The sequence below is a fragment of the Pseudorca crassidens genome, chromosome X (assembly GCF_039906515.1).
Source record: "Pseudorca crassidens isolate mPseCra1 chromosome X, mPseCra1.hap1, whole genome shotgun sequence".
In the NCBI taxonomy this organism is placed as follows: Eukaryota; Metazoa; Chordata; class Mammalia; order Artiodactyla; family Delphinidae; genus Pseudorca; species Pseudorca crassidens.
Window position 1 is genome coordinate 105,647,170 of NC_090317.1, and position 17,075 is coordinate 105,664,244.

Genomic DNA, 17,075 nt, shown 5'->3' on the forward strand with positions numbered 1-17,075 from the left:
TTTTCTCAAATATGTATTTTTTAGCTTCATGATTGCTCCTTACAGAAATTTAGAACAAATTCTCAGGAACTAAGCCAGAGGCATCTGATTGACATAATTTGCATTTAAGTGTGTTCTTGGCCATCACTTCAGGCAAGATACACAACTATTATTCTCTGCTCACTTCAGGGTTAAGGTCAGGATTGGCTACATAATTTGTGAGCCCCAATGACAAATGAAAATGCAGGGCCCCTTGTTAAAAAATAATAAAGAATTTCAAGAGAGCAACAGCAGTGGAAACCAAGTAAGGGGCCCTTCTATTTGCAGAGCCCAGTGCAGCTACTTTTAAGTTGCATGCCTGTGAAGCTGGCCCTGCTTGAGGTCTCTGCCTACCCAGGGCAATTCTGACTCAGAAAGACTTTATTTTTTTTTTGTCTTAGCTTTGCTATCTTCCGTAGTCAGAAAACTTGCCTCAAAGTTCCTTTTGTCATGTCTTTCAGGATTCCTGGTGTCTTGCTTTGATATCCCAGTGTTCTTGAGCTACAGGCGTAGAACGCAACCATCCCCATCACCATGTAACACACATAAATAATCTTGTTTTCCTTCAGTTAACGTCTAGGCTCGTTGAAAATAATGGTCATGCCCTTTAAAAAAAAAAAGTAGCAGTGGTTTTTAATACAGCTAATTTAAAAATACTAATTCACTTGAATCTTAGGAGGTATATTAATAATGTCCAGAAATTGTGAACTATACATCCAGGTGGTAATATCATGGAGTCACCATATTATGTGGATCTGAAGAACTGATGAGAGGTTTAGGGATTAGAAGGGCTAAAGTGGGTGTGTTAGTTGGGGCCTAAGTTTAAATGTCCTAAGACAGGATTAAACAGGAAATTATTTTATTAGAGAAAATATCAATGTGAAAGGAAATAGACAAGAAGCCAGGGAAGGTGGGACAGCCATTAGACCAAAATGCAAGTCTGACACGAAATGAAGGAAAAAGGGAGAGAAAATTGGGTAGAAGTACCCCAGTGTACAGTCTGAGGAAGGTTCAGCAAAGCTGTCGGGGAGACATGGAGCTGCAGTCAGCCAGAGGAGCCCCAGCTCTCCCAAGAAAGACTCTGCTTTAGTATCTTCATCACATTCAGTCATTGGTGGGGAGCAGTCTGTGGGAGGCTTGGCTTCTTCTCTCCAATGTAGTGATGGATTTCCAAATGCAGCAGCTAAAGTCCTCAGTCATTTAGATCTCAGCCATAAAAGGCTTGCACTTTCTCGGGGCCACCACAGTGGGAATTAGCAGCGATGGCACTTAAAGACATGGAAGCGTAAAACTACTAGAAGAAAACAGGAAGAAAGCTTCTTGACATTAGCCTAGGCAATTATTTTTTGGATATGACACCAAAATCACAGGCAACAAAAGCAAAAATAGACTAGTGGGATTGCATCAAACTAAAAATGCTTATGCACAGCAAAGGAAAAAATCAGCAGAATGAGAAGGCAACCTATGGAATGAGAGGAAGTATTTGCAAACCATGTATCTGATAAGGGTTTAAGATCCAAAATGTATAAGGAAACTCATACAACTCAAGAGTAAAATAATAATAATCAGATTTAAAATTGGGCAGAGGACCTGAATAAACATTTTTCCAAAGAAGACATCCAAATGGCCAACAGGTCTATGAGAAGGTGCTCAACGTCACTCATCATCAGGGAAATGCAAATCTACCAGGTGTGAGGTAATGAAAATTACCTCACACCTGTTAGAATGGCTATTATCAAAAAGACAAGAGATTACAGCTGTTGGTGAGGGTATGGAGAAAAGGGAACCCTCGTACACTGTTGGTAACGAGGTTCCTCAGAAGATTAAAAATAGAAATACCATATGATCCAGCTGTCTCACTTCTGGGTTTATATCTAAAGGAAATGGAGTCGGGATCCCAAAGAGATATCTGCACTCCCATATTCACTGCAGCATTATTCACAGAAGCCAAGATATGTAAACAACTTAAATGTCCATCAGTGGATGAATGGATAAAGAAATTGTGGTATAGGTATATATACATTGGATATTATTAAGCCTTAAGAAGGGGGAAATCCTGCCATTTTTGACAGCATGGATGAACTTGGAAGACATTATACTAAGTGAAATAAGCCAGACACAGAAAGACAAATACTGTAAAATCTTATTTATATGTGGAATCTAAAAACAGTTGAACTCTGAGAAACAGAGTAGAATGATGGTTGTCAAGAGCTGTGGTATAAGGGAAATGGGATGATGTTGGTCATAGGCTACAAACTTCCAGTTATAAGATGAATAAGTTCTAGATGTCTAATGTAAAGCATGGTAACTATAGTTACTAAGAGTGTACACTTGAAATTTGCTAAGAGCATAGATCTTAAGTGTCCTCATCACACACACACACACACACACACAAAAGGTAACTGTGAGATAATGGATATGTTAACTAGTTTGATCATTTCACAATGTATACATATATCAAAACAAGTTGTATACTTTTATATACAATTTCTATTTGTCAAATCTACCAAAATAAAGCTGAAAAAAACTTTAAAAAATGGAGGTTAGGCACACAAGAAAATTGTGTAGTTTAGATAAAGAAGAGCTGAGAACCAGCTCCACTTCTTTCAGAAGACTCTCCTTGACACCCTAAATTTGGTTAGATATCTCTGCTGTATGCTTTGATAACTCCCTGTGCTACCCCTATTGTAATACTCACCTCAGTTTATTATAATTGCTTATTTACTGCCTCTCCTCACTACTAGTTCATTTTTCACTTGAGAATAATAATTTTTCCTCCTTCTCTGCTATATCTCCTATGACTAGCTCAATGACTGACATAACATAAATATATAAGAGTATTTGCTGAAACCCAAATTGGGGTACATTCCACAAAATACCTGGCTTGTATTCTTCAAAATAATCAGCGATATGAAGTTCAAAGAAAGGCAAAGAACTATTTCAGATTAAAGGTGACTAAATAGATAGGACAACTAAATGCAATGCATGAGGCTGGACCAGTAAATGAAAGGCAATTAAAGGAGTACTTTTTATACTATGAATAAAGAATGTAGATTAGATTATCATACTAAAGCCATGTTAAATTTCCTGAACTAGAAATTGAGCTGAGGTTATGTAAGAGAGTGCATTTGTTTCCAAAAAATAAACACCGAAATATCTAGGAGTAAAGGGCATGCTATCTGCAGATTATTCGCAAATGGTTCAGAAGAGAATATATATAATATTACATATACAGATATTATGTGTATATGTAATGATAGAATGATAAATGATAAAATGTGGCAAACTATTGACAATTAGTGAATCTGGGTGAAGGGTATGTGTGAGTTCTTTGACCATTCTTACAAATTTTCTGTAACTTCTAGATTATATAAAAGTAAAATGCTTTTATAAAAAGTATTTCTTGAGTGAATGAAGGACAAAAGGATAACCACAGTTAGAAGGTGCTTGTGAAGAAGTTGCCAACCGAGATGCTGGTAGAACATTCAGAGAAGTAGAAAAGTTATGCCCAGCAGGAAAATATCCAGGCCAGTTTGAAATGTAAATGAGAAGTGAGGAAGTGGAGGACAAGAAAGACAACTTTGGGTTTAGCCAATGTATTTGCAGAGGCAGCCGAATGCAAGAATAGAAGCCAGAATTAAGGCCCTCCAGGAGGCAGTTGAAAGCTAGACAGATGATTAGCATCCGCACGGGTAAATCTCTTTCAGTTACTAGAAAGGCTACAATTTAGGACCTACCTGACTTAAATGCTTATTTTCTTCCATACAGAAAGTAGTTCTGTAAACTGTCTCACCTTGTCAATCTTTAATGTTAATTTTTAAAATTGTAAATAAAAGACTATAAGGTCTCCATTTTTACATTACATGTAAGTTGAATTCATGCTTATTTCCTGAAAATGGCAACAAGTGAAAATCACCATGGGCCTTTGTTCTAAAGTTAACTATGTGAAGATTGTTGATTTTTGTAGAAAAATACTAAAAATATAGCAAGTTTCTGGTTAAGGTCTAAGACATATAAATACTAAATATTCAACTACACATATAGAGTTTTCTATTTGAGTATTATTTAGGTAGTATTTTAACAAATAGCATTACGAACTGTATTTCTTTCTAAGAGCCTAAAATAACCTACTTCTAGTATGCATGGCTCCATCCTTTAACTCTCTTTTTCACAGAATTGCTATTCATAACCATTTCTGTCAACCCTGGGGAGACTTGATAGGATTAACGACTTTTGATTCACTTTGTATTTGAAGATTTTTTTTTTCTCCATCTTTGCTCAGCTAGTGGAATCCATGATGAATTCTCATCTCCAAGGGGTAAGCTGTTTTTAGTAGAGCCCGGTAGCTGGCTTATGACTCCTTAGAAATAGCACTGATTCCTTTCTTCCCTTATGTTTGTTTCTTCCAGAATGATAGATCCCTGTAGACGTGCTCAATTATCGTGCTTAGTTACTGTTAAGCATGTAATAGTTGTAGTTTTGTTCACTTAAGTTAGAAGTATCTGAGCTCATATCAGAAAAATAAGCCTAATTAGCATTCTACTTGTTTAGTGTGACAAATATAGACCACTAAACCTAGAATAAAGAAACTGAACAATAGAAGACAACTGGAGGTCATATGAGGATGAAGATTCGAGTAGAAACAGTGTTTCTGAGAGAGTAGCATCTGGTATGAGCACCAGATTGGGGGCAGAGAACAGAATTTTGTAGATGGATATTTGGGAAGTGGGTAGTTTGAGTAATGATTAGATGTAGGGTGTTCTCTCATCTGTGGGTGGCTCAGTGGAATAGAGATGAAGGTCATTGTATTTGAGAAGTTATGGGATTATAAAATTAAAGAAATTGTAATAGCAAATAAATAGAGTACACTCAAAAGAAAACCAAATGAAAAGAAAAAATAATTGTTCCTCTCATTGCGTGCATGTGTCCTGTTTTTTAGCAAGAAGGTATTTCAGTCACTGTTTGTATAATATCTTAAAAAAATATGAAATGAATGCCATATTCAGATCCTTCCCTTTATTTCTGGAAGGAAAATGGAAGAAGAAAATTCCCATTCTGGTCTACTGAGAAACCACTATTTAATTAGCATATTAGCATCTCATAAATTCCATATATATACATACACACATAATTATTATTATTGTACATTTTCTTTTTTGAAATGGACGTTTGTATGTGTTGACCAAAAAGTGGGATAAAGTTACAGTTTTGTTTGAAATCTTAGAAAGGCATAGTTTTACTGCAGTTGTGAATCTCCTTAGATTTTTAAGGAGCTGCTTCTAAGGATGTCATTAAGAATCTTCTCAGGTGCTGATAAAGCATGTGTCTGTCAGCAGAATTAGAGAATTACCCAACTAGAGAACAGGTTTCACAGTATCCTGAGACCTATTTTGTTCATTAGAGAGGAAAATGGCTGGTTTTAAGTCTAAATTGACATGCTTGCTCATTTCAGCAGTAAAAGCTGTTCATTGTGGTCAGGTTTAATTTAGAGCCTGGTTAAGGTTCAGATTAAAGTTGATCAAGTTACTTCTACAACATACTTCTTAAACGAACTTTATAATCCTAAAAGAATGGGAAAAGTATAGCCATCATTGGGTTATGTATCCAGAATTTAGAAGCAAAGAATGGCCTGGTTGTTTGAGGGTGGATTAATATTAAATCAAAGAAAAAATGATGAGAAAGATAGTCTTTGCTATATAAAAGTGTCCAAGTATCAAAAAACACAAAATTTTATTTAAATTGCATAAAACAAACTTAATGTATTCATTCACTGCTATATCCATAACACCTAAAACAGTGCCTACACTTGATATTTATAAAATGAAAAAGGTGAGTGAGTAAATGAATGAATTTGTGTACTTGGCTAGCTATGTGTATATAGAGGGGAAGAATTGACTTTATGGTTTCTGGGTAAGTCTGTTTTAAAAATCTATTATTGAATGTATTAAACATTTAAGAGTCAGGAATTCCAAAGTACCTTCTGAGCTTGCCGTGTCACAGGTGACCAGAGTGTAACATTCTAATCCTGGAAGACATCTGATTTCGTAAAATCTGTCTGCTACTATATGCTCCTACTTTAGAATTTATTCAGTACTCTCCAGCTGACTTACGCCACTCACGTCAATAGCTGTCTTTGGCAACTTGTTCCATATTTCAAACACACTTTTGTGTAAAGAAACCATAAAAGTTAGGAACCTGAAAATTGGATTTTTCTTCTGAGCAATCACAGCTTACAAATGTGGAAAATTTGTTAAAAGTTAACCCCTCCAGTTTTTCGGTAGAGAGGCGAAAACGCTCAAAATAGATGTGTGATGTTTGGATAAGTTCTTCCCATTATTTTAACACTACTAAAAGCAATTGAGCTCAAATCACGAGGCCTATCTCCCTACCTCTTCACAGAAAAACACTACAGAATGATAAAAATTTGGCCTTTCTAAATACAAAAGTGTTTAGAAAATCAGCACCAGGGCATAGTAGATAACTGATGTTCATAAACATTACCATCTACCACATTTCACCTCTTCACTTTCATTGGCCTCATGTGGTAGTAGAAAGAGCATAAGATTTAAAACCATAAAGACTTCTGGCTTAGTTATTAGTGTGGTTATTAGGAGACGAAAAATGAGAAAACGTGTAAAACATCTGTCACATACTGGTTTTAAACTAATAACAACCAATAAAATGTATTCGGTTTTAGTACAAGAACAAGGGAGATACCTTACTTTTCCCGAAACTTCTTTGTAAATATCACTGGGATTTGTGCCCTTAGTGTAGAGAGAGTAGATGACAGAGTCAATAGATGGACACTTGAGGGAAGGAGGACGTTGCTACCTATAATTAAATATATATTGTATGGTCAGACCACTCAAGATGGCTGTTGTCTTGCTCTCTGTACATCCCCTGCCCGACCAGTGCCTGTTTAGCCTGTATCTTATCCACATGACCGTCCTTCCTGCATGCTTGCCCCAGGCCCCAGCTGGTGATTGTTTTCATCAAAGGGGCGGTGAGGGGCGTGCCCCTCTGCTGGTTTCCCTGGTAACTAATGAGCCCACCTGATGTCAGTTCCCCTCTAACTGGCCCACTCCCACTGGGAGTGAAGACTGCCGCCATGTCCTGCCTGCTGTCTGCTACACACGCTGGGGTGTTGCCTCCAAGACGTTCCTTCAGACAGGTCAGCTCCCCCGTCCGTTAAACCACTGATGTCTCTGTTGCTGACTCCAGGCTCCTTCTTCAGTCTTGAAGCTGGGCAAGCGCAGGCTTTGTAGGCCTGCCGGGTGCAGCCCCACATATATATATTTGTTGGCTTCATTGTCTTTGGTACTTTTATTATAGCAGTATTAAAGTCAGTTGTAGTACAGAATACAAATATTAACTTCTAGCCTGATGCTTTCCAAACTTGCCTGATCATAAAAATTAAGCAGAGAATTTGTTAAAAATGCAGATTTCCAGCCCTCCTCCTGCCATCTAATTCATTCACTCAGAAGTGAGGCAAAGGAATCAGGTGATTGTTACTGGAGTCGATTTTGGGGAAAGACTAATTTAGCTCATCTACATCACCTCATTTTATAGGTGAGGAGTTTCAGGTACAAAGAAGTTAAGTAAGTTATATCTCTTAAATCACTTCTCTGCTTTTTCTGTTTCTAAAATATACACCTTAATTTTGACACTGCACAGAATGAGATTACAAGTATAAATAAGTGTCTTTCTCTTAAATACATTGTCATAATTCAAAATTACATTTTTTTTACTCATGGCACTCATATGTTGGTTTAAGTAAACCCAGGTACTCTGAAATGACGCCGTCTAATCTCTTAAATAGTAGAGCAAATCCATAATCAAGATTTTCACTTGAAATAGTTTTGATATCTAAAAATGAAACACATTTCTTGTTAAATTGCTCTCTGTAAAGCCTTATACATTAGAGATTTATATCTAGTAACATCTTTTTTTATTTCTAAAAGTGCTTTGGTTGGTTTGAAAATTACACTTTTCTTTGTATTCCATTAAAGGAATGCACAGTGCTGGAGAACCTCAATATTGTTATATCTGTTCCTTCAGGCAACACTGCAGGATTTGGAACAGAGGCGCCCCCAGTTGGAAGAACTCATTACTGCTGCCCAGAATTTGAAAAACAAGACCAGCAATCAAGAGGCTAGGACAGTCATTACTGATCGAAGTAAGTCTTTTCGTAACGGGCACGTGAAACTTAAGGAAACATGTCCGAAAAGTTTCTATAATGACTTAAGTTCATAAACCTCCATCACGTTTATAAAAATAGTCTCAACAGTTGTATATTAAAACTATTGTAGGGGTAAGACGGGAATAAAGACACAGACCTACTAGAGAATGGGCTTGAGGATATGGGGAGCCGGAAGGGTAGGCTGTGACAAAGCGAGAGAGGGGCATGGACATATATACACTACCAAAGGTAAAATAGATAGCTAGTGGGAAGAAGCCGCACAGCACAGGGAGATCAGCTCGGTGCTTTGTGACCACCTAGAGGGGTGGGATAGGGAGGGTTGGAGGGAGAGAGATGCAAGAGGGAAGAGATATGGGGACATATATATATGTATAACTGATTCACTTTGTTATAAAGCAGAAACTAACACACCATTGTAAAGCAATTATACTGCAATAAAGATGTTTTAAAAATCTCCAATATTTTGCAGTAATTAAAAAACTCAAATTACAAAAAAAAAACTATTGTAACTAAGATTTTTAGTCCATAATGTTATCTTTCAATAACTGAATGTAATTCTCTGGAATAGAGAAAATATAATTTTCATCAATCCAGACTTATGTAGTCGCAACGCATAGCGGGGGGCTGCTGTGGTGAGCATGGCTGTGGCAGAACATTTGCTCCTCACTTGTCATTGATCTGGGCTGGCATCCATGGAGATGCCATTCTCTTTGCTCATATCCTTGGTTGTTGGTTCAAGCAGGGAGTTGCTTCCTGGACCATCTTTGTTTCCTGTCTGCAGTGGCACTTTCAGATCTAGACGTCTCTCTGCTGCTTGGATGCCCTCATTGTGTAATATCAGAGATCGTTGTACCATTCCTCATGCCATACTGGGGTGGGTGGGAACTTTGAGAGGCTGTTTAAGGCCCATGTGCCTAGACATTGCACCTACTCTTCTTTATACGGGATGATTCAGAGTGATTGTGCATGAGGTCAGGAAGAGGGATAGAGGGAAGGGTAAGGGAAACTGCTTTCCGTCCTGTTTTCGTCAGAGGCTCTCCTCAGAAATAAGGCCCAGGTCACCTCTGCTATCAGATTCTCTTGGATTTCCCTGAGTTTCCTCCCTTCCTTCCACCTCCTTTCCCTCCAGGGATACATATCAATATTAAATTTTCTTACTTCCCCTGCAATGCCCCCTCGTTTCCCCTCCCACATCCAGAGGAATCTTTTCTAGTGCAAGGGTAGGGAAAACCTTCGTTTAATCATCCTTTTTTCCTTCCTAAGCTTTTGTCTTATACCAGGCCTAGGCTTTTGAAACTTAAAAACCAAGAGTCTGTGTCTTCATAATATACATTCTGTTGTGTCAACACTTCCCTAAGGAAGTAGAAGCAGAATGTCTGGCTGCCAGTATGTTGGGGGAGGGGAAAGAGTGACCAGAATCGAAGGTTAATATTTGGAAAATATTATTAGTCATACTTACATTTATTAGGTACATAGTGATAATAGCTCTTATTTTATTGAGTACCTCCCAGGTATCAGGCAGTACATGTTGTGTGTGGTGTGTGTATTTGTGCGTGTGTGTGTAAACCCTTTACAAAATCCTGTCAGCTAAATTTCATAATCCCCATTTTATAGACGAGGAAACAGTTTCTGAGAATGGTTAAATTGTTCAAGCTTACAAAATAATCAAAGAACAGAGCTTAGAATTTGCAGGTGTCTCTTTCTGGCTTAGAAGTGTGTGTTCCTTTCAGAATGTTTACCACTTCCCACCTTGTTTTGATGTTTTTGTTAATGACCTGAATCACTAGGACTGCTAGGACTAAAGACGGTTTCAGTCGGCAATTACGGATGTTTTGATTGACTTCCTGGAGACATTTCCCCTTTCAGTTGTAGTGAATATTAATTAAACTAGACTCTTCTTGATTTTGAAATTTTAATTATTGTTGATTAAACAATGTATTTGGATATATGCTAATGTATTAGTTAGGTGGCAGTGGCCACTGTAACAGGTAAGCTCTGAAATCTTGGTAGTTTACCACAGTATAAGTTCACTTTTTATTCTGGTGTATTCCAAAGTAAGCAGCACTTAATGAAGTCATTCAGGAGCCCAAGCCCCTTCCAACCTTTGTATCCAGAACATCAAAGTGTTATGCATTTAACGGGCAGGTGGGGAACAAGTACTGACCGTTGGCATTTATTAGGAGCCAGGCCTGGAAGTCGTACACATTACTTTGTTCATAATCTGTTGGCTGGAACTTGTCACATGGCCACATCTAACTGCAAGGGAATCTGGAAAATAATGTCCAGTGTTGAGCCCAGGAAGAAGAGAAATTAATTTGGCAAGAAACTAGTCGGTCTCTTCCACAGCTAATTTGGAGAAGAAGAATGCACTTCTGTGTAATGTATAGAATGCCATTTCTAAAACCAGCAATACAAGAGCAAAATTGCCTTGTAATGACCAACATAGATAGCTGTCCAACTGATATAGTAGAATGTTCCTCCCTCTGACTGGAACCATGAGGCTTCCCCAACCAGGTTGATACACACAGGCCTAAAAGAGTGAGTGATTTATGAGACTGGATTCCCACTACACAGTTAAGTGCTCTGTTTCTTGCCTGAGAAATATGGAAATTGGGCTAAGGTGTTTATACAAATCCAAACATACTATATAGAAAGTCATTTGTTATTTTACCAATGAAAAAACCTTCTTTTTTTCCCCCAAGAGGAAAATAACACTCATTTATTTTACAGTATCCATTCAGCTTTGTCTAAACATTTTCCATTATCCCTTGCAATCTTTTTTAAATATTGTATCGACTTTTTTTCATGATGTAGATTAAAACTGAGTGACTGGAGGGCAGTTTTGTATATCTCTGCTAATATCCAGTGATTTGAATAGTTCTGCTTTTCTAAGCTTTTGTCTTTTAGGAATGAATGCCTTTATGAATATTTGCAGCATAGTGGAAAGGTTCCAACTCAAATGGTCCAAAAAAGCATTTTCTTAAAATCAGGTGTCTGTTGAGACATGTTGTGTTTCTTGTTTAGAGCCTAAGCCAGAATCTTAGTTCTCAATATGCCCGGAGCCTCTAATGCTGGTACCAGGATAATTCTGACAAGATATGTTTATTTAAACAATGTCATTTGCAGCCCTGCTGTACTTCAGTTTATCTCTCCATTTGAAATCAATAAAATGGGATGGAGATTGAGTACTCGTAAAGTTCCAATCGTGTTCAAAATAGAATTTTTCTTAGTATAGATTTGGTTTTCAGGGAACGCGTAGAAATAAGATACTTGCTCATAAAATTGTATTTTCTTATTTGAAGATTTCAGTATTCCTTTTTTATTGCCCTGAAACTTCTAGAAATACTTAAAAAGGAATCAGCTAAATAAAGAAAAATATTCATTAAGTATATAGTACTATATTGAAACATGGTTCCCTCCTTGATGAATCCCAGTTCATAACTTTGAACAGTTGGGGAAGTCTGTACATAGTTATTATATTCTGTCAAGAGAAAAGGCCAGTAAAAAGCAATTCTTCTCTACTAGTAGCTGGGGCTGTAAAATACCAACCATGTTTCACTGTATATAAAACTGTTTCCATGGTATCTGTTGTTTTCAGCTGATTATATTGTTGGAAATCATGTTGTAATAATCTAGGTGAAATAATAAATTTCACTCTAAGAGCATTCAGGTAAAAATTTCTCCTTGCTGTTTCTGATGGTCAAACTGCTCATTTTCCTTCAGTTGCTGAATGTGTCATCCATTCCTGGTCATTTTCTTCTGTAAAAGGGCTAGGTCAGGAGATCAAAAACAGATAAGAAGGATTTAAAATTGCTTCCTTGGAGGTTTCTGAATTATGCAAAACTCATGTTCATGTCCGTTACGACTGCAAATCTTAGTACCATAATACCTCTCATAGCAGTAAGGAGGATATGGAAAAAAGGAACTGCTCTCTTATTGTTCTGTTTATTCCTCAAATAATATTGGTGAGCATGGCTCATCTGACATTTGTATTTGAGAACCTTGCTTCTGTAGCTTCTCCCTCCCTAATCCCCACCATTACCATTTTAAAGATCTGTGGCAATAGCACACATAGGTTTTAAGGGCAAGCTGCCTGGGCTGGCCACTTAGTACCTTTGTGACCCTAAACAAACAACTAATCTCAGTAAACTATCTGATTTTGGTTTCCTGCTCTATAAAATAAGATTACTTCTGTCCACCTCAAGGTTGGGAGAATTAAATGAGTTATTACATGAAGAGCGCTTAGCTCCTGGCCATAGTAAGAGTTCAGTGAATGTTATCTCTTGTTGTTTTAATTATAATCTAATTGCGTTGTTTGAATGCTTAGTGGGAGAGCATTTAAAGCATTTAGTAAGCTCTTAAGTAACTATCTGATTTTTCCACTACCCACCACACCCCCCCACAAAAAATGGAGAGAGAGTTTTAGAAGATCAAAAGGAGAAAGTTGCTTTGGAAAAGATGAAATAAGATATATAAATAGAATTAAACAAATATTTGGAAAAGCCTTCATGTGAGTGATACTACAAAAAGCAAGGCAATTGATGTAAGCTATTTCCTTTTCAGTATTTACTGTAACCTTAGGAGGTGGGCATTATTATAGAGACAGAAAACTGAAGCTCAGAGAGCTTAAATAACATGCCTGGGGTCCTAGTAAAATGTCATGTGAGGGACTAGGATTTAAACTGGTGTCTATATAATTCTAAAGCCTGACGCACATCAAATAGTAAGGGCTTGTTAGTCAAAAAGTAGAAAGAAATACTTATTTGAGAACTTAAAATTTTAGGAGTGACCTCAGTTTACTATAATATGAATATAACGTTTTACTGCTCCCATTTATATTGTTGTCTTCTATGTATTTGCAAGTCTAATTATAGGATTGTCTCTCACATGTGTTGGAAATGTGCAGGATAGTGGACCTCAGTAATCTATTAGCTGTTCAACCTTGACCAAGTAGATTCACTTCTCTAAGCCATGGTTCCGTCATCTGTCATGTGGGGATAATAATAACACTTAAGCTGGTAGGGTGATTATAAAGATAAAATTACATGATGTTTCTAAAGTGAAGACCTGGCGCATATTAGATGCTCATTAAATGGTAGATACTATCAAGATGAGGTGAATCTGGTACAGAGGAACTGGAGCTGGGAGAACATGAAGGGAAAATAATATATGGCCTTTTATTATCTAACACAAGGGTGGAACTTCTAAAACAAAATACCAAGTGTTAACAGAGAGTTGTTTCTTTTAAAATTATTTTTTCAGCAAAGGCTTTTTCAAACTAGTCCAAAATTCTTTGAGAAATTTGGTGACGTCATATAAATTTTAAGAGAATGAATTTGTATCGTATTGCTTAAAGAGCTGGTGTACAGGGCTGTAGAGAGGAGAATGCTCTACTGTATGAGAATAAAAACACTCTCACAGGATTTCTGAATTAACTGACGGTTCTTTGGCAGCTTTGTCAACCCATCATTCATTGCTGCAACCAAATGTAAGAAATGCTTCATGGTGAAATAAAAAGACTGTTATTCTCCACATTTTTATGAAATCTCTATTGCTAATGAAATGCCAGCCAATATCTTCCTCTCAGGTATTGTCTAGTAGAGAGTTGCTTATTTTAGAAGAAGTGGAGTCAACCATATAAATTTCCTTCTTTTGACATCTAGCACCCGCTGTCAGCCTGTTATAACTACAAGCAGCTCTCAAAGTTTACATTCACCAGGATGCCGCTGGCAACCCAAGAGTTCAGTTCAGTAAATATTTGAATGCTTCCTCTGTGCAAGTTAACATCAGAGGTGATGGAGGGGATACAGGGAGGAATGATTCAGCCTTTGTCTTAAAAGAGCTAACAATCAAATGTGGGTACTTGAACAAGTATATCCGGGCAAGGCAGTCTACGGTAAGTACTTCTGTAGAGAAGTATTACAAAATGCGGACAGAGCGTGCAAGAGAAAGGGAGATTGGATCTGAATGAGGGGGTCCTGGAATGCTCCCAGGAGGTTAAATTTTGTCTAAAAATCATAAATTTGATTAGTATGTTGTAAAGTAGAAAGAGGTTGGAGAGGGAAGGATATTTCAGGAAAGGGTGACAGGAGAATACATAATTAGACTTAGGTTAGCAATGGTGTGACAGATGAATTTGTAGGAGTGTGTGTGTGTGTGTGTGTGTGTATGTGTGTGAGTGTGAGTGTGAGCACATACGTTGTGGAGGATAAGGCAGGAAATGAAGTCAGTGAGAGCAGTTAGGAGCCACGAGAGCCCGAGCTAGGGCAGTGTCAGTGGAGTGAAAAGAAAGAACTGAATTAAGATATGCAGTGCAGCTAGAATTAACAGTATTTGGACATTGACTGGATGTGTGGAATTGAAGATCTAAGAGAGTGCTTACCTCTTAAGATTTTGAGATTCAGTTCTTTGGAAGATGGTAATATAACCAGAGACAAACTCAGGAAAAGGAGTTGATTATGGGTGATAAAATAATGTGTCTAAGATATAGCTGATGTCCAGAATGAGAAATGGTTGAAAACACAAGAGGAGATTTCAGGGGTGAAGTTATTTCTACACAGATTTGGAAGTTACCTGGAGTGGTTAAGCTTGCATAGAGATGGGGTGTCAGGTGAAAAAAAAAGCAGGCCTAAGGAAGAGCCTGGAACTTGTCTTACATTTAAGGAATATATTGATAAGAAGAGTTAGCACCACCCCTCCCAGTGGCAACTTGCAATATAGGTGCATTTAGACAAACACACACTGAAGAGTGAGTTTATAGGTTATGCACTGTATTTTGTTTTCTGTATCTTCTGCAATCCAACCAGTCTAATAGTGTAAGTTTTGGTGCAGTGGACTTCAGTGTTATACCAAGGGTTAAACGAAATATCACTTCCTCAATCTTACTACAAAAATAAGAGTTTTACTACATTCTATTATTTTTTTAAATTTATTTATTTATTTACTTTTGGCTGCTTTGGGTCTTCGTTGGGTTGTGCGGGCTTCTCATTGCAGTAGCTTCTCTTGTTTCAGAGCACAGGCTCTAGGCTCGAGGATTTTAGTAGTTGTGGCTCTAGAGCACAGGCTCAGCTGTAGCACATGGGCTTAGTTGCTCCCCGGCATTTGGGATCTTCCAGGACCAGGGCTCAAACCCATTTGCCCCACATTGGCAGGCAGATTCTTAACCACTGCGCCACCCGGGACGCCCCTATTATTATTATTAATCTTTTCTTCCACTGTTGTTATTTGCTAGGAATAGTAAGTATATTAGTTAGCATTCTCCAGAGAGCTAGCATGCTCGCGCTCTCTCTCTCTCTCTCTCTCTCTCTCTCACTCTCACTCTCTCTCTCTCTATATATATATATGTATAATATATATGCATATATATTTATTTATATATTTATTTATGTTTATTTAATGCACACACACTCATAAAGAGCAAAAGAGAGAGGGATTTTAAGGAATTGGCTCATGCCACTGTGGGAACTGGGAAGTATGAAGTCTTCAGGGCACACCAGCAGGATGGATACTTAGAAAAGAGTTGATACTACAGTCTTGAGTCCAAAGGCTGTCTGGAGGCAGAATTTTTTTCCGTTTCTGGGGATCTCAGTCTTTTCTTTTAAGGACTTCAACTGATTGGATGAGGCCCTCCCACATTATGGAGGCTAATCTGCTTTACTCAGAATCTACAGATTTAAATGTTAATCACATCTAAAAAATACCTTTATAGAAACCTCTAGGGTGATGCTTAAATAACTGGGATACATTGTCTAGCCAAGTTGACATATAAAATTTACCATCACAGTGAGGTTCATAGTGCCATGTGTTTCTTCACATATAAATTACATGATTCCTTTAATTTTCATTAGTATCCATTCAATAGGGTACCTGGAAATATATATTAAAAATGGAAAAAAAAATAGAAATGATCTTTAACATCTTGATAAGTTTCAGAGCTCCATTAGAGTAATTATAACTCATGCATTAAATTTTTTTACCTATAAAAAACAGGTGTGTTTTTCTTTATAGAATTTTTCTTATATTGTGTTAAACTAATACTAAATATCTGTGATGAAATAATTTTATTTTAATGTATCTCATTTTTAATTTTATAAGAGATTAATATCAAAATATATTTTAAAAGGATTTAAAATCCAAATTAGCTGCCATGACTATATAATATATATAATATAGACTATATAATAATTATATTATTAATCTTTCATGTGATCATGTAATCGGAAAAATAAATAAATTTTATTTAAAGTGATGTAGCTACAATTATGAACATAAATAGTGTTTTCTACTAATTGCTTTTTTTAAAAATTTATTTTATTTATTTTTGACTGCATTGGGTCTTCTTGGCTGTGTGCGGGCTTCCTCTAGTTGCAGAGAGCGGGAGCTACTCTTCGTTGCAGTGCATGGACTTCTCATTGTGGTGGCTTCTCTTGTTGCAGAGCATGGGCTCTAGAGCACAGGATCAGTAGTTGTGGCACACCGGCTCAGTAGTTGTGGCGCATGAACTTAGTTGCTCCGCAGCACGCGGGATCCTCCCGGACCAGGGCTCGAACCTGTGTCCCCTGTATTGGCAGGCAGATTCTTAACCACTGCGCCACCAGGGAAGCCCAAATTGCTTGGTTTTTTCATTATGTTTCTTTCTCAGGGGACAGATTTGGATTAGCAAATGTTCCATTCACTCTATTCAGTTTAAAAAACTGAATACGATGAACGTAACTATTAAATAAATAAACCAATTAAATAAAATGATTTTTTTCTTTATGGTATAATAGAATAAAGATGATGATGAATAAATATAAAGAATCTCACACTCAGACAAAGTGAGCTGATAAGACAAATACAGAACAGAAAGAGATGTGCT

At 37.2% G+C, this 17,075-nt stretch overlaps 1 protein-coding gene across 2 annotated transcripts in view; it reads left to right on the plus strand.

Moving 5' to 3' along the window:
- DMD (dystrophin) overlaps positions 1-17,075 on the plus strand; it is a 2,128,065-nt gene that overhangs the window by 1,477,587 nt on the left and 633,403 nt on the right. For both annotated transcript variants that reach the window (XM_067723245.1, XM_067723244.1), the window contains exon 52: positions 8,077-8,194. In XM_067723245.1, coding sequence (XP_067579346.1) covers positions 8,077-8,194 — 118 coding nt within the window. The remainder of the gene's footprint in view (positions 1-8,076; positions 8,195-17,075) is intronic.